This window comes from Mustela erminea, chromosome 2 (assembly GCF_009829155.1).
Source record: "Mustela erminea isolate mMusErm1 chromosome 2, mMusErm1.Pri, whole genome shotgun sequence".
In the NCBI taxonomy this organism is placed as follows: Eukaryota; Metazoa; Chordata; class Mammalia; order Carnivora; family Mustelidae; genus Mustela; species Mustela erminea.
In genome coordinates, this window is record NC_045615.1 from 67,245,680 (window position 1) to 67,269,769 (window position 24,090).

At 37.9% G+C, this 24,090-nt stretch overlaps 1 protein-coding gene across 1 annotated transcript in view; it reads left to right on the forward strand.

Annotated features, from left to right (window-relative positions):
- ENPEP (glutamyl aminopeptidase) overlaps nucleotides 1-24,090 on the forward strand; it is an 81,974-nt gene that overhangs the window by 43,032 nt on the left and 14,852 nt on the right. The window contains exons 11-14 of the mRNA XM_032333152.1: nucleotides 8,657-8,736; nucleotides 16,084-16,211; nucleotides 16,340-16,395; nucleotides 23,708-23,858. Of these exons, the coding sequence (XP_032189043.1) occupies nucleotides 8,657-8,736; nucleotides 16,084-16,211; nucleotides 16,340-16,395; nucleotides 23,708-23,858 (415 nt within the window). The remainder of the gene's footprint in view (nucleotides 1-8,656; nucleotides 8,737-16,083; nucleotides 16,212-16,339; nucleotides 16,396-23,707; nucleotides 23,859-24,090) is intronic.

Sequence of the window (24,090 nt, forward strand, 5' to 3'; positions counted from 1 at the left end):
AAGAATTATTTGACCAAGTAGAAATAAATTTGGGGAACTGTCTCAAATTAGAGGGCAAACACATAGAACTGACAAATGTGAAAGAAGATACATAGGCAATGTCCAGTACTCAACTAAGAGATGTCTCTCAAAAGAGAAAGCAGAGAAATCTGAGAGGCAGATCATATCAAAGAAATGATAAAGGACACAGGGATTCTGAATAAAAGGCCTCATAGACTACACAGTACAAAAAAGGAAAATACATATATATATATACACTTAGCTACACCTTCGGAAATGTTACAGTCATCCAAAATAGTTGAAGAAAAAATATTTTCAGCCTCCATTTCCCTACCCAGACTAAACCAAATGTAAAAGCACAGCAAAGATGTTTTCAGTCACAGAGCCCCAGAAAATGCTTTCCACACAGCACTTCTTAGAAGTGACTACGGGAGAAGAAAGAGGAAAAATATGGGTAAATTAAAAAAAAAAAAAAGAGGAAGACATGGACCCAGGAAACAATGCATCCAACCAAAGAAAACCATGAGAGAAAATGCTGGCCATTAGTGAGCCAGGGGGCTCCCAGTGCCATGCATAAGAGCCCGATGAGTGGGCTCAGGTAGGTGATGGTCAGCAAAAAGCAAGTAGGGTTGAGAGAATGAAAAAACCTGAGGAGCTAGTGAAGGCCCATCAGTTAAGTCAACTATAAAGGAGAAAATCAGAGAAAACAAATTAAGGCTGTATGTAAAAATCGTGATCCAAAAATATAAACCAGGTAGAATAATTTTATGCCATTGCTAAATACAAGAAAAAGGAGTCCATTTGACCCCTATGTTAGGGAGTTAGGGTACATTTTTATTGAAATGACTCAGGGGGCCATGGAATCAGCCGGTAGAAAAGGAAATGGAACTCCAACACACTTCCTGGCCAGCAATATGTATACAAGAGTATGATTTCATAAGCGTTGCTTACTGACTTTTAACTTGTATAATCAGGGATGAATAAGGTAAAATTCTGTTACAGAGGCAGAGACGATTGCAAATAGAAGCAGTCTTAACACTGTAAGAAGGAAAAAAGCTGGCGGAAGAAAGGAGGTGGAAGAGGGAGGGGAGGTGGAAGGTCGGGCTGGTACTAATTCAGTGGTGTGCTGGGCTGACCCTCATCCCACCTTCCAGCCTCATGCCGGCAGTTTGAAATCGATCATATGGTGAGTTCATGGAAACCAGCAGATACTGTGTTCAGTTCCACCCCCCTCCTCCAGAGCCCATTGTTAAGTATTTACCAGCACTCCACAGGATAGCCTACAGTTTCTCCTCCCTGTAAAATAGGGATAAAATCTCCTATTTTACAGTTAGGAGAGAAGAGCAATACTAAAATTTATGAGACAGGAAATGATAGCTTGAGTACATAATTGAAAGGAATAATTATAACCTATAGAAAAGTAATAATAATTTTGCTTTCTTAAATTTTGACTGTTAATGGGAGAATGGAAAAGAAATTAGTATAAGAAAACTAAATCACCCCATCTCATGGATGAGTTAACAGATCCTATCTGGGGCAAAAAAATAAAATAAAATAAAAACATTTAGAGTTACAGAATTAGCCATCAGGGGAATTAAATCCAGAAGTATTTTTTAAAATATGATGCTTCTAAGAGACGAGCTGGCCTGTAGGATGGGTGCAAAAGGAGACTGGCTTTTCAATAGCAGTCTTTCCAGTTTGGTTTTTTTTTTTTTTTTTTAAAGATTTTATTTATTTATTTGAGAGAGAGAGAGAGGGAGTGCAAGCAGGGGAAGAGGCAGAGGGAGAGAGAGAAGCAGATTCCCTGCTGAGCTGGGAACCCAGACATGGGCCTCAATCCCAGGACCTGGAGATTGTGACCTGAGCCAAAGACAGATGCCTAACCATCTGAGCCACCCAGGTACCCCAGTCTTCCTAGTTTTTGATGAGATGTTTCTATTTATAAATTGCACAAATGAAATTCTGATTATTTAAACAGCAATTATAAACTCAATCACTCAAATTGTCTTGCTGATATCATTTATAAGAAACTTCTAAACATCACCACTTAAAATTTTATTAAATCCCGTTTAGAATTTCAAAATACAAACAACTAAAGATACAGATTTATAAAGTGAATTTTAGAATATTTTTTAAATGTTTTTAAAAAATTGATTAAAAAGTTTTTTTAATTAATAAAAATGCTTTAATGAATCTAACAAATTAAAATTTATGGAATATATCAACTTCTTGGGCATTTTTAGCATATTGAGAATCAAATCTTTAACTTTACAAACTCAGACTTCTCTAGACATTTAAATATGACTACTGAGTTAAGGAATCTTAAGAATTTCAGTTAAAATTATAAATACAATGTCATTTCCCTCTAATTTGCCAGAATTTATTCCTTTTTTTAAAAATTTAAGTTCATTTAGCCAACACATAGTACATCATTGCTGTTTGCCATAGTGTTGAATGATTCAAAAGCTGATGAAACATGTGCAACACAGTCCGCGATTTCAACTGATCACACTTAGTGTGAATATAGTTTGTACAGAGAGTCTCAATATTATATCCATTTCTGTATGACTAGTTAATTTTGTATGCATTTCTGGGGTGCCAATCACTGCCAACAGAAGAGAAGGAAATCAGGATCTCAGGACCTCTGGTATGGGGCTGGCCACAAAAACCTGGGTAAACCACTTTGGGGGTATCATCTCAGCCCCCTATTACACAGATGAGCCTCCATCTACACAGGATCCTGGCTAAATGGGAACAACATAGGATGTGTGGCACTGGTCCCCTGGATAATGTTTCAGTTTCACCCTTGCCAATTTTTTTTCCAGTTTTATTGAGAAATAATTGACAAGCATCATGTATAAGTTTAAGGCATACAACATGATGATTTGATTTAGGTATATTGTGAAATGATTCCCACAATAGGTTCAACTAATACCCATCACCCATGCCAGTTTTAATGGTCTTTTCTTTCAACTTCTGAATACTTGGTTTGGTAGAGAGACTTTGGCACCCATGGCCACTTCCAGTGATATCTAATCTCTACCGCCCAATTTCCAGTGAAAAGGCCCTTTGCCCTCTTTATCTCCTTATTAATAGTCTCAGTGATCTTATTATATTGTGTGTGTGTGTGTGTGTGTGTGTGTGTGTGTGTGTGTATCCTCACAAGACCAATTATTTGGTAGCAATTAAGATAACAAAAGGAAGGACAATTATAGGGTGTGACAAAGGTTTCCCAGAATATCTATAAGCTGGTTCTTTTAGAGTTACTGTTTTGTTTGGCAAATTAAGATTGGCCAAATTTAATACTGCTGGAGACTTTAGATATTAAAACTCAAAAATATTTCTCTCTTGTGAAACAAGCTTTCCTTGGGGAGTTTCACAATGATTACACGCTCCCCCCCGTATGTGCCCATTGATACACTGAGCCTGGTTAATGGGAGTGTTGGGGGTGAGCTTGAGGAGGGTGGGCCAAGGAAGGCGTTCTTTCTTAAAGAAGTGAGATGTAAGCTGAGTAGATTGATACGAAGGGACCACCATGGCGGCGGTGGTGGTGTTCAAAACAGAAACTACATGTATGAAGGCTCCAGAGTTTAAAAAATAGCAGTACTCATAAAATATGCAACTTACTGAGGATTTACTAAGTAGCTGGCAACTGTAAGCACTTTGGAGCATTTTATTATAACAGGTGTGGAAAAGGAGAAGTAACTGGAAATGATGAAATAATTGATTCAAGGTTACACAGACTGTAGGTGATGGCACTTTGATTTGAACACAGGCAGTCTGGCTCCGAGAAGCTGAACAGCAGAGACGCACGGGCCCAGCAGTGAGAGAGGAAGCAGGGGCTGGGCGTGCACACCGTGTTCACGATTTTGCACAATAGTGTGCAAATTCGAGGACTTCAAAGAGAGACTTGGCAGGCTCACCTTTACATTTTTCCAAGTTCTCCTCTGGCTGCATTAGAGAGAGTAGGTCAGAGTAGGGGCAAGAGTGGGAGCAGGGAGGCTAGTTACTATGGTAACTGTAGTGAATGACTCACGCAAGAGGTAGACAGAGGATGGGGTCTGCCTAAGGAGAGGAGGAGAGTGGCCCTGAGCTGAAGGGGTGTGGCAGGTGTTCCAAAGATGAGGTTGAGCTCAAATTTCTCGCTAAAAAACAAATATGCAGGGAACTGCACTGAATGAATTTGCAGATAAATATCTCACTTTAGAAAATCGTTCTCATCTTGTTCTATAGTGGCCATAGCCAAATTATTAGAGAAAGTTCTTTAGAGAACGTTGTCATATGTACTCTATATGGTGAGTAACACAACCTGTTTCCCGGCTTCCGATTCAGGGCTTTGAAAATTAAGTCACACTAATAGCACACTCGGGTGTTTCCAATGATTCAAACTACCAGAATTCAAACTTCCTGTCCAAGACATCAGAGAATGGAGAGCACTCAGAATTATTAAATTAGCTACTTTCAAGATACTGGTTGGTACCTGAGCAGGAAGAACGTCAAGAAAGCCAGGGTGCTCCCCTTGTTACAACCACTTCTGGAAACATCAGACACTCAGCTCCCCCACAGCAAATGACCTTCATATGAACTGGGTATCTTGCTGTATGCAAATATTGAAAATTAATAGTTCATGCCAAAACAAAGGAAATTTGAGTTCATACACCAAATGAGATCAGTCAGGGAGTACCTCTAATACTTATCTTCTCTTTATTTTGGAAAGGAAAGATTATGATAGAAGAGCTTTGTTTTCATTCTTTCCTCTTCATAATATATGAATGAACTGAAACCCTCGATCTTGGGTGAGAATTAAATCCATATAATAATTTGTGTGATCATTCTATTAATTATAAACTGTTTATTTTATAGTTACTACTTTATTTTCTAGCAGATTAGATTGGCCATATTTAATACTGCTATTTAGTAGCCTCTAGATATTAAAATTAAAAATATTTCTCTGAGAAACAAACTTAAAGCTTCATAGTAATTTTTCCCTTCTGTCATATGTATCCACTGATTTGTTAAGCCAAAGACATACCAAACACTATTTTTAAACTGGTGGGATTGCATTTTTTAAACTACTTCTTGGTTATGCATTCCCCTTCACACAAATAAAAAAATTTATTACCAAGCAAATGAAATATATTATCAGGTCTTCACTTTTTAAGTTATAACAAATCTTTAAATTGTACTCATCAAGATTTAGAACATGGAACTATATAACATTTATACTTTTCCTCTAGCATTTTCTTTAGTTTTTATCTTCAGATACCATTTTTATTTTATTTAGATTCAATACATGATTTTTTAAAAAATTTTATTTATTTGACAGAGAGAGACACAGCGAGAGAGGGAATACAGGCAGGGGGAGTGAGAGAGGGAGAAACAGGTTTCCTGTCAAGCAGGGAGTCTGATACGGGGCTCCATCCCATGATGCTGGGATCATGACCTGAGCCGAAGGCAGAGGCTTAACCTACTGAACCACCCAGGCGCCCCACAATACATGATTTTTAATGATCTCTTACCATAAAGTCAATCTATTTGCTCCATTTTTATTAAAAAAAAAGTTATATATGCATAGAAAAATAAGCCCAGAAAACATGTGCTATCCTGTTGAGAACATTTGTTAAAAATCTAGAGCAGCTCCTGAACAAATAGGAGAGAAAACATTATATCAAAAGTGATCCTTCATGATTTTTTACTTGATTGAAAACCTAGATCATAACATATGCCCTAATGACCCCAGAAAGGAATTAGCCCTTTTTCCAACCCTAATGTTAACCCACTCTCTCTCTAGGTATATTTCTGTCTGGTGGGAAATGTGGTTGATTAAGTTGTACTATGAACTCAATGGCCTCCTCCTTCTTCTCACTGCTTAAATATTCCAAGATTAGGGAATTCTTACAGACCACAAACTTTGTACAATGCAAATGGCCCACACGTGTTGTAAGTTATTGTTTCAACAGTGTGGTCTCAACCATCTGGTAGAAATAAATTTTGGGTGCCTGGGTAGCTCAGTTGAATAAGCGACTGCCTTTGGCTCAGGTCATGATTCTGGAGTCCGGGGATTGAGTCCTGCATTGGGCTCCCAGCTCTGTAGGGAGTCTACTACTCCTTCTGACCTTCTCCCTCTCATATTTTCTCTCACTCTCTCTCTCAAATAAATAAATACTTAAAAAAAAAATTTCTTGTCTCCATCGGGGGGAATTCCCTATCAGGGACATGTCTTCAGGAATCCACTCAATGTAGACGGGGGAAAAGGAGAATAGGCGAGTTATTTTGGGGACAATCAAAGTCAATTTCTTTAGTGAAAATTATGTTGACCATATTTAATACCACCAGAGTTCATTAGAGTGTTAAGATACAAAAAACTGGATTATGCCTTTAAAAATGAAATCTGGTCCTCCTAAATTTTTGGTAACATATACAAGACTCTCTCGCTCCATTTATGTAATTTCTATTTATTGATATTTTGTACTCAAATCTATTATTTTACTCACATTAGATTAGATCCTATAAGGCATTCTAAACTTAGGAAATTATATAGCCGCAACCCTTGATCCTTTTAGTCTTACGATCCCTTCAGACTTCAGAGAATATTTTTTTTTTTAACATAACTTAGTAGTATATCTTATGTCCACTTTTAGGCAGAGTGTAGTCCCAGAGACCGTGTTTTATGGGGGAATGGTCAAAATATGAAATCCTGGCTGTGCACAGAGGACATCCAGACATTTGTGTGCTCTGTCCTTTCAGTCAGGTCAGCATTGGAGGAATGTAGAGAAGGGAAGAAATGTTAGTTTATGTGGCATTACCAAAGCAAAAGAACAGTGAAAGAGTGAAATATATAGGTAGGATAGGACCTTTAAAAGTGCTTGTTTGTCAGTTGAGAAGCTGCAAAGGATCACTCTTAGGTCAGCTTCCCTAAAAGCGGATTCTGAAGTGATGATTCAGGTGAAAGCTACTCACCAGGAAGTGTTTTTAAGGGGACTGGGATGTGGGGTATCAGGCAGCAGAGTGCAATATTGAGTCCAGTTGAGCGAGCTGGGGCTGTGGAGGGTACCTGTCCAGGGGGAGGCTCTGGAGACGGTACTGTAGAGTGCTCCTAACAAATGGGGCAAGGAAGATTCTCCTGCCCTTCCATCATTGGCTAAGGGGTGCATCGAAGAATGTAAAAGCTAAGGAACTTCTGGCTTTCCTTGCTTGGGCAGCTAGAGGGCAGTCCTCTGACTGAGAGACCCAGATTAGCTGTCGTCAAGGAGAGCACACTGGAGTTTGGAGTTTAGAAAAATGACAAAGAGATTCAAGGGGATAAGACTGGATCACTGACAATGCTTGCAACATGACCCAAGAAACAATGTATATATTGGTTTTATAGAATTTAGAGCCAAAATCATTCCATCAGCAATACAATCCTCAAAGAAATCTACTAACTCAATCTTATAAAACATTTCAATCCAGTTAAAAAACAAAGGATTACGTCTTTTGTGTAGATGGCAAAATGTGTTCTCCCCGTGGGGCTCAGTCGGTTGAGCTTCTGACTCTTGATTTTGGCTCAGGTCCTGATCTCAGGGTCCCGGGATTGAGCCAGCAGCAGGCTCCTTGTTCAGCGGGGAGTCTGCTTGTCTCCCTCTCCCTCTGCCCTTCTCTCCACTCAAGCGTGCACTCTCTCTTTCTGAAATAAATAAATAAATCTTTAAAAAAAATGTATTCTCCCTGAATTACATAAATTTTTATTATATCTTGAAAAGGAGAAATATCATCCCCCATTCTCTGTTGGGGGCTTGAATGATCACAGATAACAAAAAACAAGGGAAACTTTGAGTTGAAACCTGAATCTAAACACGGATTCATCTTCTTTCTAAGTCTCTTGTATTTTCTGATTGATAGTACATGATATGAGAACAGTCAAAACAATATAAGACCTCTTTCATGAGGTTTCAAGACTAAAATACTAAGTATATATTGTACCAAAGTACAAAGCTAACCACCTCTCCCTGCTCCACAAGAAAATACTAAGTAGCTAATGAGAACACTAAAAAAACAAAACAAAACAAACAAAAAACAAAACAATAACAAACAAACGCGAAACATGCTTATCTGATGATTTTTTCCTTTGCAGCACACCTGACTCACATGCTGCAAAACAGGGGATAGGGAAAGAACATGAGAATCTTTAAGGGATGGATGGTGGTGGTGTAATTTAAGTCTCCACATAATTCCTAAAATGGGTTATCCCCTGCACGGTATTTTAAGTTTGTCTTCTGAATTTGAAAAATGGTTTGTGTTCCTTGACAGAAACTAAGCATATTAGAATATGTGCAAGTATGTGTGTGAAAGCTCAATGTTATCATGTAACGTCTTACATTTATGCAGCATCTTTTTTGAAAGTCCCAAGGCATTTCATTGAAATAATTTTCATGCCTAGCTGGTTTGTTGATACAAAGTTCCAAATTTTAGAGATTTATAAAAATTGAAAGTAGTTATATGGCCTATTTTCATCACTAAAGGGTATTATATTAACTATTAACTGTATCCTATATACTGGATGATCATTTATGAGGAAAACATGCTTGTCTATTGCTTTTTAAGTATTTTTACTTTGGAAATTTTTTTTTTGTTTTTTACTAATAAAATTTAAATTTTTCTCTTAAAAAAATTTTAGTTACACATGGAATATTCCAGTTAAATGGACTGAAGATAATGTATCAAGTATTACATTCTACAACAGGTCAGAAACAGGAGGTAAATGTCATCAATTGATTTATTATTTCTTCTTTTGAATTAATGTACCACCTTAAACTAATGTAAAGTGTAAAGAAACAACACTGAAGCTGGAACTTATGATATACATTAAAGCTAATTGGATGATAGATGTGTAAGTTTTCTCTTTTTCTTTTCCCCTTCTTCATTTCTTCCCTCCTTTCCTTTTTTCTTTCTTCTACTTTTTTTTTTCTTTGTATCACAGAAGTAAATCATGGAATTTCTTAAAATGTTATGTGACAAGCCTGGTTTCTTAAAATGCTGACATTAAATTAGACCTATCATTTTTCCAATTCAGTTTGACATTAGAATCTTGAATGATTCCAAATTATCTTTTCTAAGTTGTAAATTGTCCCAGTAGCTCAAGGCACTATCTATACATATTTCCATCCATCCATCCATCCAGCTCCCTAAATGAATTACTTGGCTTGTGCCTGTGTTAAAATTCAGCTGTGACTGCTTTGCTCACTTAAATCAACTGGAAATATATTTCTGTATTCTATCTCCCTTGGTTTGTCTTTTCCTTTCTTGAAAAAATTTTGTTAATATTTTTTTTTTTTTTATTAAAACAAGGAGGCCTTATCACATGTTCTTTCCTCCAGATTACTGACAGAAATAATAGGGCAGGTTTTAGCATCCGTCCCAGAAGATTCCTCCTTTTTACACTTTTACCACTGTACTTGTTTTAGGTTTCCAAATCACTTTTTTCTAAGACAAATGATACTCTTCTCACCCCATCCCACACAGCGTTGGTTTCAGAAAAGCGGTTGGCATGCGCTTTTCACCTGTGGCTTCTTAGGGATAAAAACAAGGTAAATCATTTATCCTTTATTTACATATGCCTATTTGCTCCTGTAAAATATTCTAAAATATTAATTAGGTATGATTTCCCCTAGCAAGTAAATTTTTATCCTATACCTAGAGGGTTGATTTTTTTATTGAGATAAAAGTCACGTATTATGCAATTCACCCATTTAAAGTGTAGAATTCAGTGGTTTTTATTACATTTGCAGATATGTGTTACCATCACCATAGTCAAATTTAAAGCATTTTAATCACCTCAAAAAGAAACCCCATGCTTTAGCTATCACTCCCTCTATCTCCCACACCCCCAGCCTTAAGCAGCTGCTACTTTCTGTCTGCATACATTTGCCTATTTGGGACATTTCATATAATTAGAATGATATGTGTGGTACTTTATGAGTGTTTTCTTTCACTTAGGGTAATGTTTTCAAGGTTCGTCCATGTGGTGGCATGTATCGGTACTTCTTTCCTTTTTACTGACAAATTATACTTATATCGTATCGATTTCCACCTCCCATTCATCGATTTATCAGTTGATGAGCATTTGGATTATTTGTACTTTTTGGCTGTTAATGGTGCTATAAACAATTCTGTACAGATTTTTCTGTGAATCCAGTAGGTTTTTTGGTTCACTTTTGCTGTTAGGTACTTATAAGAGGAAATATTTGAATAATAAATTTAATCCTTATTAATCAATCAATCAATCAATTAGTTCTTTCAGGGAAGTATTTACCAAGAGCTAACTTCTTCCCAAGAGCCAGACACAGGGGTAGACATGGAGATAATGCTGAGGGAGAAAAAAACCCCTTACCCTCTTGGTACTTATTGTCTAGTGAGGGCACAGATGGACAAGTCAGTAGGCAAATGAGAGTCATGAGTGCCTGGTATGCTAAGAGCCAAGAGGGCTCGCTGAAGAAAGACCAGCCCAGATTTGGGGGTTCAGGAAAGGTTAATAAAGAAAAGCATGTCTAGGCTGAGGGCTAGAGGGAAAAGGTAGTATTTAAATGGATGATCGGCTTGACCAGGTGTGGTTAAGTACTCTGCTCTGGACAGAGAATACTAGTAGGAAAGTGAGGGCAGAAGGCTCTGCCAGCAACTGCATCCCTTTGTCTTTATATTGAACACATTTTTTTGGCTCTAACTATGGGCTTAGTTGTCTTTCCCCTCCCACATAGAATATTTCTTAAGGAAATGGAGCTTATTTATTTTGGTTGTGGTGGTTCTATGTCTTCAGCTGTTACCCAGTAATTGTTTATTGAATGAATGAGTGAAAGAATGAAGAGGCTGCAGTGTTCACAGAGTTTTGATGACAGACCTGTCTTTATCTGAAACTTCAGAATCATGACGGCTCACTGAGCCAGAAGCAAACTAGACATCTCTTCCTACTTCAAAGTGCCTGCTCCATTTTTAGGCTATGCAATAAGTTCCTGTTTCCTGTCTGGGGACATCTTCAGCTCTCAGCTCAGAGCACAGATGACAAACACATCCCAAGTGCACTGAATGGGCAGTCAGCTCAGGTTACCAGCCCTACCTCCCTCTTCTTGGTTTCTTTGATGATTCATCAGTCAGAAATTTCCCAGGCAATGTTGGGACTTCCCCCAACATTTGTGTTGCACATGATGTCTTAAACATTAAAAAAATTAAACATGTAATTTAGAACAAAAGAAGAGGATCTCTATCACAGACCCTTCCTTCTCCGGCTATTCCAGCCTGCCCTGTGTCATCTCTCTTCTCACTGTTTACAGTATATTTTGTGCTATTGGCTTAATCAATCCTACTTTATTCCTAGTATTACTACTTTATATTTTGAGTATCACATTGTTATTTAATCTTCATTTGCTCTCTCTTTTCTTTTTTAAGTAAATGACAAACTCCTTGGAGATATGACCTTTACATCATACTCCTTGATGGCAGGTCAGGTTCTGTGCACATCTTAAGACTTACTAAGAGTTTAGTAAGTCCTTGCTTAACAGAGGCTTGTTTGCCCACAGACTGAGGTGCTGTTGGAGAATGTCTTAGATACTTTAATTGTGCCTCTATCTTTAGTACCAGCTGTTCTTTATCAGTGTATTTACATTTAGTAGTATATAGCCTTTTTGCTTTTTAATCTGTGGCTTTCTAACATTTAGAAGACTTGAAGGTTATCACGTGATGTCAGATAACTAATCTTACTAAAACACAGTATTTTAAAATAGATATTCTTAAGTTATAGGGTCTAGGAGAAGGCCTAGGCCATAGGAAATTGTATAGACTTTCGATGACTCTTGCAGATCTAAGGATACATTCTGGATGATTTAGATAACCAAATTCTGACTACACATAAATAGAATATTACTAGAATCTCATGGTAGTTATATTTAAATGTTTCATGTCAAAATAATTATGGGCATATGTTTTTTAATTTAATAACAAAGAGAAAGAAAGACTTTCTTCATTCTTTCAAGCTGAGCCTCATGGGATGTTTGAATTTTGATTGGATCATTATGAATTCAGTTTTGCAGATTCAGAAGCTCAGTTTCATCAATTCAGCCCTGGTCAACCAAGGCTTGGAAGATTTATTCACACAAAGCAAACATATAAGAATGCTAATTTGTTAATTTATATAAATAAAAATATACTGGCCAAGGTGAACCAGAATACTCATGTCAGCTAATTAGGTATCTCCTTCCAGGAAGAAAGTTTACTTAATAAGAGTAAAGAGACAGTTAAGGTAGATCAATTATTTCAGAGATTTCATCAAGCTGTGATAGCTTCATATACTGCAATAACCAGGGGAGTCTAATTATTGCATTTAGAGGCTATTTTGATGTAATGAAAGTTTTTCATTCATGCAAAAGTCCAATGGAGGTATTCCAGACCTGCCATCTTTCCCAGGTAGTTCACTGCCAAATAGTAACTTAGAAATCCTGTCTTCCTCCTTCTTATGGCTCCAGTGCTTCCTAGACCTCAAATTCCTCTGCTGGATCTTTGCATCTGACCAGAAGACAGGGGAAGTTAAGGAAGGGTGCAGGTCGAGAAGTGCATCTATTACTTCTGCCCACACTTTGTGTCCAGTTGTCAATCCCATGTTGCTACCTAACTGCAAGGGAGGCTAATAAATATAGTCTAGCTGTATACCCAGGGAGGAAGAGAGAATAGTGCAGTAAATAATTAACACATACATTGTTCTCTACAGGAGGAAATCTGTTAAAAAATCTGGAATACATGTACGAGCTCAACTGTGCATCCCCTTCCCTCTGCAGACTGAGACACTCTAACAGACCTTCACTATCTAAACTCTTCTTTGCAATTATTTCTTCCCAATCACCAAAACCATCACCAGGTAGCCAGGTTGCATTTTTCCAGATTCCTGTTTATCAATACCTTTCTTTTTAGGGAAATTCTCTAGGCAACTTGCTGATATTTAGGAGGGACTCTGTAATTGTTACTAACATAATGATTACTATTTCTTAAATAGTTCCTTAAATAATTTGTTGAAAACATTACCACAAATGTATAATCAATTCATTTTACAATAGATCATGTCAGACTTAGTTTCAGAGATTAAAATTTTCTTCCTTGATCCTAAATTCTGATAGTGCAACCTACTAGAAATTTTTAGCTCCCCAAGTACAAATAGTGTGTCATTGGTAAAAAAAAAAAATACTACTCTTGTATTTTTCAACTGTTTTGCTAGTAAATGATTCATAAAACTTAATAAGATATAAACTAATTCTAAACTGAAAAATAACTTGCTTAAAGGATCAACGCAACAAAGCATCTACATCACTAAAGAAAAATACTTCTTTCTCTAGAATTATCAAGCTATCACAAGAGCTGTCTAGTTGTCTAAAGTTTTTTTATGATTATTTATATAAAACAGAATACAGGCATACCAAAGAGATACTGTGGGTTTGCTTCTAGGCTACCACAACAGAGTGAATATGGCAATAAAGTAAGTCAAAGAATTTTTTGGCTCCCCAGTGCATAGTGTAAAAATTATGTTTACTCTATACTATAGTCTGTTAAGTGTGCGATGATGTCTAATAAACAATAGACGTACCTCACCCCAAAAATACTTTATTGCTAAAAAAAGCTAACCATCACCTGAGCTTTCAGTGTGTCATAATCATAATTTTTTTATTCTTCATTATACTTTTTTGTATTTTCCAAATACATATTTGGAACTGTAAAGAACACATAGGACCGTTATGATTAGAGAAACAATAGTAAGTGGAACAATGAAAGGAAACCTAATACGCGCGGACTCCCACGTGCTGCCAGGAGTGGGCACCAGTATTCTTGTCCTATGTCCCTCACTGTGTAGCTAAACAACCCAACAGTATGTTGCTGTTAACAACTGTTGGGAAAGTAGCATGAACTTGGAAAGTCCATAATTACTGACTTCCTGGATCTCAGCTTCCTCATCTATAAAGTGAGAAAAATCACAGTAACTCTAGACAGGCTTAACTAGGTATATATAAAGCACACTGAAATACTGCAGTATTTAGATGGATTGCCAGGAACTTCTCAATGTTATTTATATTCGCCTCACTATTTATAGAACTGCGGCATATCCCCTTTCATAATAATGAGGATAGCTACCATCTGTTGGACAAATAACTGTGTGACCAACACTTTACCGATGTTATCTTATTTAATCTTCACAACAGCCCTGTGAGGGATTTTTATCCCTATTTCCCTTATGGTGAACAGGGACAGAGAGAGGTCAAGTGATTTGGCCAAGATCACACAGCTAGTTAGTCACAGAGCGAGGGTTTTGTCCTAGATCTGTCAGACTCAAAAGTTCATGCTCTTTTTCTTATTAACGTATGGGTCTGTGCTTAGCAAGAGGCTCTCCTCCAGATACAAACATTCAAAGCGCACAGTTGCCAAAAGATTAGCTTCCTTTCAACAACTTGTCCATGGGAGAATGACAAAGAAAGATAAATACTGCGTGAATGAGGTAAAGGTTTATAATTTGTCAAGCACCTACTCTGAACATTCCTAAAAAAAAAAAAAAAAGTATTGTCTTGTTGGAGAGCTTACTCATATATTATGAAAAACTACTGTGTTCTGGATGTCTTCCAAACCTTGTGAACACTTCCAAAGTTTAAATCTTCTTCCCTCCCAAACTAACTCATCTGCCTCTATTCTGTAATGGCAGCATCATTACTTATCCGATCATCCGAGCCATTTCCCCCTCCTCTGACCGTCCACTCAAGTAAGAAAACCAACTGTCGATTTTACCCGTGATGTGTCTTGAAAACATCACCTTTTTTCTTTTTTTCATTACCCCCACATTGGAGTAAGCCCTCCTTCCCTCTTGCCTTGGATGATTATGGGAGACTTTAAAATCACCTTCCAATATATCTCTGGTACCACCATCAAAATTATCTCTCTAGAAAGCACACCTGAGCATGTTATTTCCCTGCTTAAAGATCTTTTCTATCTGACCATCTTTCAGGAGACGGATTCCTTCTCATGGCACGTGGCTCTTGTACTCCAGAGCTCTAGACTCTATTTCGAGCCTCATCTTCCATTTTCCAGGATCTCATCTTTACAGCGCCACTACATTAAACTATTTGAAATTTCTCAATAAATGCAGTATTCCTGCACAATTATTTAAAGTGTATATTGTCCTTGCAAACAAAAGAGTGTATGAATTAAAAAGTATAGAAACAATGCTAACTAATGAAAACTGGTCATGTCAGAGCACAGTTACTATTTTACGTGAATTTTTTTTTAACCTCAAACATAAGTCTCTGTTCCTTCAATGTTGAGCCTCTACAAATCTATATGCTAGAGCCCTGTGTAAATACTGGGTGCTACTTTAGAAAGAGAGTTAATTTGGCAAATCCTTTGATGAAAAGCATTGATGTAATCAATTGAAATAAGGAAAGAGAAGACTTCACAAAGATAAATAAAATGAGAAGAGCCAGTATGACACCGATTACAAAATCGAGAATGCTGTATTTGGATTTCAGTTCTACTGCAGGCCTTCTTGACATTTTAAAAGCATTACTGATCTCAGATCATTATTTTGCTAGGCAATAGGCAATGCCATCAATTTGAATGTTGATTTTAATAAAGTATTCTTTTAGATGTTTACATTTTTATCCCCTCCCCAGGCTGCCCAATGAGTACTCTTTGTGTAATTAATCCATCGTGGTTAGCATTGTATGGACTACCCCCAAAAGCAAGGACCTCTTTGTCTTTTGGCATTGTTTTCTTCTGTTGGAGGATTGAAAAGCACAGAATTATTTCACTCATTTGGCAAGCTTCTACCAGTAAGGAGTATAAGTCACAAATCACAGGACACTTATTTACATTGGTTATTCTTCTTCAGCTCATGTGCTACAGTGACATTCTAAAATTAGGCAACTAAATAAGAATTAGGCTTTGGGGCTTTGGATCCAAATCAAACTTGACTCCTTCAGTTGATATTTCTTTTCTTTTCTTTTCTTCTGACCCTCTGGGCCTAATTTCTCTGTGTTTACAGTATATGCAAACATGTTTCTCATTAGTGTTTATTTACTACCACAGGAATCACTTTGAATCCTGCTGGAAATGCTTTTCTCAAAATAAACCCAGATCATATTGGGTTTTATCGTGTAAATTATGAAGTACCAACTTGGGAAGGGATAGCTACCCATCTCTCCAGCAACCACACGGTAAGACTAGCAGTAGTCATGAATTGTTTTATTTTTGCTCTAAGAACAGAATCTTCATGATATTAACTTTCTCAACATGCTTTGGTTTAGGAATTGTGCTACTTACCTCTTTTTCTTCTTCTTTTCAGGACTTTTCTTCCGCTGACCGTGCAAGTCTTATTGACGATGCTTTTGCCTTGGCAAGGTGAGTTTTGGAATGATATTGGGCTATTTAAAATACTGTGGATTTTTTCATAAATCTATTTTCTTGATGAATTGCCATAAAGTTTAAGTATTAATTATAGTTTAAAATAGCCAAAGTCACTATTTATAACATTATTGTCTTCCTTAACTCTCTTTTTTATAAAACTCGCATAAACATCATAGCCAAACTACTGCAATTTGCTGTTAGCAGACACACAAAAGCTCACCTACCATATTGACTTTGAGCAGGGTTCATCTGTATCAAAGTCCTTGAGCTAATTAGGAGTGACATTTGCAAATGTTCAGAAGTGCACCTTCATAATTCGATTTAATGAAACAACAATGTGTTTCACTAACTTACTTCTATGAGCCTAAGCCCACTGTATGAGTTTATGGCTAGAGTTGTCAATTCTTGTTCAGGCCATCAGGGTAAGAAGAATGAGACATGGTACTCTAGGATTGATCAGAATTAAGGTACCGCCTAAGAAACTGGACTTTTTTTTGTTTTCATGGCCTGAAGGTGACCTACACTTAGAAAAAAAAAATCAACATTGATTAGGGGAATGAAGGAGTAGTAACCATACTATCTTTGAGATTTTTTGGGTTTTTTTGTTTGTTTGTTTTTAAGTAGTCTGACACCACTAATTCAACAGATTTTTGTTGAATTTCTGGTACTTCTATAGGAGCTAGGGACACAAACAGTAGGTTTTTCTGGCTTTGTAGTGGCCTCCTCCTAGATACATGCAGTGTACTGAGAATGAGCTGCTACTTCTTCAAAAAGCCTTCACGCCCCTTTCTTTGGATTGGGTGTCCCTTTTGCGGGCCCGTGTGTTTAGCCATAATGTTATGCTGTCATTTCTTATTAACTGTCTATCTTACCTACCAAACCGTCAGTTATGTGAGGGTAGGCACCCAGATCGTGTTCCTGTGCATTTTATTCCCAGTTCCTAACTGTGACTGGCCCATGACAGAAGCTCATTAAATATGAGCCGAACACATGTCCAAAAGATAGTACACCAGCACTAAAGGCATGGGAGAACTATTTACTACAGTCTTCCTAGATGAGATACTGGAAGTCAGAAAAGCTTCTTGACATTTTTTAAGGAAGGAATGGATAGGGTTACAAAACAGGCTCTGAAACAATTCAGATCTTGGTTCTGTATAACCTGAGTAAATTTCTTAACCAATCTCTGACTCGATTTCCTTATGAGTAAAATGGAGATGACCTTATAAGACTTATAAAATTATAAGACCTTATAAAATTTCTTTTGTAAGAAACAAATGAAATAATGCACATAAAGCACCCCAAATAATGTCTGGCCCATAGCAAGTGCTTTATAAAGTATACCACTTGACTGTACCAGACACTGCAGAGGCCTGGGAACTTAAGTGGTAAAGGAAGATAATCAACATTTTAAAATACAATAGAACAATTAAGAATTCTTTAGAGGGAAAACTCTCCTAGAAACACATCATGACCTTTTCCAAAGCTTGGCATCTTGGCTCTTAGAAATTACACAGAACTAAAAAATCTTTATAATTTAATTCCCATCACAACACAATGCAGACAGTCCTTCTTGGTTTAAGAAATGACAGACTTTTGAACAGGTCTCTCTTGGGTACTGCGTATAAAGCAAATAATTCGCACAATTGAAAGACTTTCTTGCATTTGCTCAGCTCCTTGGCCATAGCCCCCATAAAATTTTGGATATGGAAGTGAAGAATGTGAGACTCACTTGAAAACCAAAAAATATGTAGAATCACACAGCAACCGATCTGGAAAATACCTGAGCTATCAGCAGAGCTATTTAGTTATCACCCAATTTCCTTCTGTAACACATGAGGGAAACAGGACTCAGAGAAGTCAAGTCCACCGGTGTTGGCTACAGCTAAGTGCAGTTCACTCAGAAGCTTTAGGGAGAAAAAAGGAGAAACATGTAGTTGAACAGGTAAGCGCCTGTGGTAGGATAAGAATTTATACAGTACCACTTGGGTGTTCAAAAAGAAATGTTAACTATCATGTTTCTTAAGCAGAGTAAAAGAGCACATCTAAATATAAACATTTTCTTGATTCCCTTGTCCCCAGATTTGAGGAGCTAGTACTCTTACTGCCCCAGATGAATATCCAGATAGGCACATTTGCTCAAGACAAGGAATAAAAATTCTCCCAGCCACTTCGAGTCCTCCAGACAGGCTCAGTTTGAGTGTGAGCCCAGTCCCGTAAAACCATCGGAGTTATCAACTGCATTTAAAGTTCCTCCCTGTCCCCAACTCAGACTGGTGTCAGGCCAGCCACCTGCAGTGGGAACAAGGTGCTTGACGTCTTCACCATCTTATTGCACGGAACTTCTGCTCCTCACTTGCCAGGCTGCCTCTGACTCCTCCAGGGCTAAGGTCAGGAGAGTAGGGAAGGAGAGCAGGTGAAGGGAAGGAAAGATCCTGACATGCTGTCTACATTTGGTCCTCTCTGGACTTTGAAGACGTTTAATATTGACTTTCCTATGTGATGTTTTCTTGGAGTACTTGCCATCCATATTCATTTTGATTGCTAAGATCTTTCTCTTGCAGTTCCTTGAGGTGGGTGAGTGAAAACCTCTGAACCACATCTGGTCCATAAGAAGTGTTCATATATCTTTTCCCCCAACAATGTCTGGGCCAGCCCACACAGTCTTATCTCTTTACTCTGAAGTTAGAGCCATAGCCACCCGTAGTTTCTTATCCTTTAGATTTCTCAGGGTATCAGACACCAGGCCACTGTGTCTCCAAACTCCATGATACACAGGTAAAACTCTTCCAGTGTTTTCACTACAACCCCTTTTCTTAGGCTTGAAGTGAGGTGAAAAGCCTCCTGTATCCTCCTCTCCCCCGTAGGAGAAGAGCATTCCCAGTACCCTGACCGTGATCCCCTGAAGCCCTCTGTTAAAATGTCTCCTTCTGCCCCTAGCTTCTCCAATGTCTTTAATAGGCTGGTGATGGGTTATCAACTAAGGGTCACAAAAATCTCTCCTGACCATGTTAGTTCTATTTTGGTGGATCTGCATCTTTGGGGCTCAAGCCAACAAGCCTCGTTTGGGGGTTAGCAAAGGGCCTTGCCAAAACAGAGACAGAAAGAATCCTTTTTTGTCCACCTGTTACAGTAGGGTTTTCCTTTTCAATAGCTTGGATTGTGCTCTTGTAGCCCACTGTGTGGTAAAGCCAGGAGAGGCACAAGGAATAACATAAGGCAAAGCAGAGAGCACTAGCTAACAGGTCTGTGGGTGGGAGCAGGAGTCTCTAGATGAGGAAACGATGGCTTAAAAGGCCACCTAAGCTAATGATCCAAGCAGAATTTTAGCCCCGCCTCACACAGCAGAGGCTCCAATGATATCTGAGGTGAGAACCAAGTTAGCAAATAAAGGCCACCAAGTGAATATCAGCCACACCAAGATTACAGACCTCTAGGGTCACTGGTCTTACTGGTTTTTATAGGTGTTTGTAGAGGTAACCAGAGCACAACACAGAACTGGATAAGCAACTTCACCCTCCTACCTGCACCCCCATCCCCATCCTCATGCTGCCTTTTAGAGAAAGGAAAAGTAGGGTAATCAGAAAGACTCCAAAAGGACCCAGTTCTTTGCAAAAAGACTATTATGAGCCAGAAATATGTATTTAATTGGCAAGTGAACACTGAGAAATCAGACACAATGGGGATTTTTGGAAATTCTCCACACCACCAAAGACTGCTGGGAAACGAGCACATGGGGTCAGCTGCATCAACCTAGACACTTCTCCAAACCGTTTCTAATGTCCCAGTGAAGAGCGATGTTTGATAAGACACTATGCTTAAGTCAGCTTCTCTGAGGACTGGAATGTACTTCCAGGTCACACCCAGGGAAGCCTGGTTTATACGATAGTTATACGATTCCCCCAAACTTCCTGGGTGTCTCAGCCCAAGATAGGAGGGCAAGAATTCTCTCATTAGACCCATTTGTCCTTTTATCCATTGAGTCTCGTGGGAACTGTCTTTAACTTAGAGCCTCTAACTTCTCCAGATGATAGGACAGTTCTATTATTTGAGTCCCTCAGGCTGGGCTTTTACTAGATTGATAGAAGATTTTTAAATAAATAAAATTATTGAGATGCCTGGATGACTTAGTTGGTTAAGCATCTGCCTTTGGCTCAGGTCATGATCAGAGTCCTGGGATCGAGCCCCGCATCAGGCTCCCTGCTCAATGGGGAGTCTGCTTCTCCCTCTCCCTCTTCCCACTCCTGCTCTCTCTCTCTCTCTCACTCACTCTCTCAAATAAAAAAAAATTTTTTTAAAGATTTTATTCATTCATTTGAGAGAGGGAAAGAAAGAGCACAAGCAAGGGAGAGGGGCAGAAAGAAGGGGAAAAGCAGACTTCCCACTGAGCAGGGAGCCTGACATGGGACTCGATCCCAGAACCCTGGGATCGTGACTTGAGCTAAAATCAGATGCTTAAACAACTTAGCCACCCAGGCACCCCCCAAAAATCTTAAAAGTAAAATAAAATAAAATAAAATTCTTACCATATCTGGCTTTCAGAACTGCTGTATGCCTGTGGATTTAACAAATGGAGTTTGAGACTCAAAGTTGCTTAAGAATGCTGTCTTAGATTGAGCTCCCTAGAAGCAGTATATGAAAAGGTTCATGTACATGTAGGTTATTGAGAGAGTACTCTCATGAGATAGGGAGTATGAAAAAGAGGGTGGGGCAGGGATAAAAAGCTGAGCCATGATATGGTCTCAGATGGAGTCTAGCTTTGCCAGATTCCACTAGAAAGCTATGAATTATGCTATAAAGTGGGTCTAACTTGAAGGAAGCAGGCTGGCTTGTTGCCTTCCTGAATCAGCGAATTAATGGCCTGGGGTGAGGTATTGCATTCCCTCTTAGGCAAGATGGATATATTTGGCCAAGTGCTCTTCTCTGAAGAGGGTGGCAGCTGTGAGCCAACCAAGCACTGTAAGCGGATCTGAGAAGGGCACTATAGATGTCTTTGTTCTCAAAACCAGGTCTTCACATGGGGTCCCACCAGTATCAACACTGCCCAGGGGAGCTTATGAGAAATGCAAATTCCTTGGCCCTACTCCAAAACTGCTAAATCAGAAACTCTGGGTGGGGGGGTGGGGGGGCCAGAATATGTGATTTAATGAACTTTCCAGGTGTTGTTGATAGATGCTCCACTTTGAGAATCATAGTTCTAAATGATACTGCTCTTCCTCTGGAGAATCAAATACGACCAGTAGGAGCTACAGAGTAACATTATTTGTGGGAAATGAAAAATATCTCAGCTAAACTCTCAAATGTTATCCGTGTAATAACCAGCAAAAAATCACTCCCAGTCTGATGTTCTGACCATATGACTCAGACTTAAAGAAAACAAGTTATACCAAAATGGAACTGTTGTATAGTTATCAAGCCTGCTGGAAAAATAAGGCAATAGGATAGGATATTGATTTTCAATATTTGAATACACAGTATTTCCTCAGAATCTCTGATTTTTGGATAACTGGATTCCCTTCTTACTACTACTTCTGCTACCTAATTAGCTAGTTCTTCTGGCCCTGGTAACCAAGACCCATTCCCTTTAATCTTTTCACCTACCTGAAATGTACAGACCACCTGGTTTCTGACCAAATGCTCATTCTTCCTAAACTTTCATTATTCTCTTTGCTAAATTGATCCTGAGAGCAACAATTATTCTTCATAAACACCTTAAAATCATCAGCTGGGCATAGTTAACGTTCTATCCACCAGGGAATCATTAAAATTAGAAAATTCTCAAGTCTCAAATATCAACACAAAATTTTATAATTTTTCTTCCTTAACAAACATTCTCAAGAAAACACTCCATTTCCTAATATTATTTAATACAGCTTTTATTAAGGGAGGCTGCATGCTACTAAATATAATTCTTTCTAAATAAGATCAGGACCTGAGAAAATAGAAGAAGTCAGCTTTCTGCACTGAAAACAAGCACTGTATCGTATCTCATTAGTACAAATCAAACGATGTCAAAATTCTCATTCTTATCTATCTGTCCAATACTACTAGTTCAACCTCTAATCAAACTCTTGGGGAGAAATCAAGATATAATTCATTCTTCATTCACAAAATACTTTCAAACATATTAGCATTCAATGCATCAGTATAACCAATTCAAAAATTCAAAATTTATTCTTTAATTTAAACTTTCAAAATGTGGGTTTGAAAAGGCAGAATTCCCATCTCAGGTTTTTTTTTAATCCTAGGCTAAAATTTGAGACATAACAGGTTTCTGAGAACAGTATTTCAAAAGGTTCTGGAATCCCTTTTAAGGAGGAAGAAATTGGATTCTTTAAACTTTGAAGTGTCAATAGAAACTTCAAATTTTGTGAAGGAACAAAATCCATTTTTTATTTGTCAATATTGGGAAAAAGTATGAAAAAGGAAATGTTTTAAGGGGAAAAACTAGTTCAACTGGTATGTTTTATGCATTCATAATTCGTGAGTATTGTTATGTCTCCTCTTCATATCAAAGGTAAGTCATTTTAATAAGATATATTTATCATGGGAAATTTATATATATTATTTTCTTATAAAGTATTTTTTAAAAGATTTTATTTATTTATTTGACAAAGAGAGAGATCACAGGTAGGCAGAGAGGCAGGCAGAGAGAGGAGGAAGCAGGCTCCCCGCTGAGCAGAGAGCCTGATGCAGGGCTCAATCCCAGGACCCTGAGATCATGACCTGAGCTGAAGGCAGAGGCTTAACCCACTGAGCCACCCAGGTGGCCCTCTTATAAAGTATTTTTTAAAGATTTATTTATTTATATATTTAGAGAGAATCTCAAGTAGACTCCTTGCTCAGCCTGGAGCCCAATGTGGGGCTTGATCCTACAACACTGAGATCATGACCTGAGCCAAAATCAAGAGTCAGACACCTAACCCACTGAGCCATCCAGGTGCCCCGCATTTGTACATTATAATCGGCTTGTGTCTATCCATCAATATTAACTATAGCTAAATGGCTTTAGTTTTATCCAGAATTTCTCCTCAGCGATTTTTCAAATATACTTTTTAATGTTCTGTCTTCCTCTTTACTATTGAATATATGAAAGCACTAAGATATTATTGTGAACAAACTTCTTTGATTGTGTCCCCCCAAATAAATGCATCTTCTTAACTGCTTAATAGAAGGATTCTCATTAACATTGAATTCTATGATTTCCATATTAGTACTTTTAGTCAAATGAGTACTAGTGTATGGTTGATTTGTTTTGTTTTGTTTTTAGTCTATAGTTTTTAATTAATGTTTTTTTTCTCTTCCTTAGAGCTCAACTTCTAGATTATAAGATGGCTCTAAACCTCACCAAGTATCTCAGAATGGAAGAAGACTTTTTACCATGGCAGAGAGCAATTTCAGCTGTAACCTATATTATTAGCATGTTTGAAGATGATAAAGAGCTATATCCTGTGATTGAGGTGATGTTAATGTTATATCTTATGATAGTAAATTTATAGCAGTGAGCAGAATAAGGAGATTTCTGAGTCAAGGAACTTCTGAGAGATACAAGAGCAAGAGCATATCCATGTGCCAAGTGAAATTAAAGGAAAGTACAATGACACAACTAGTCCAACCAAAAAGATACTATTTCTTTTTTTTTCCAACTTGAAATGTGCCAGTATTTCTGGTTCAGTATACCACTTTACGATA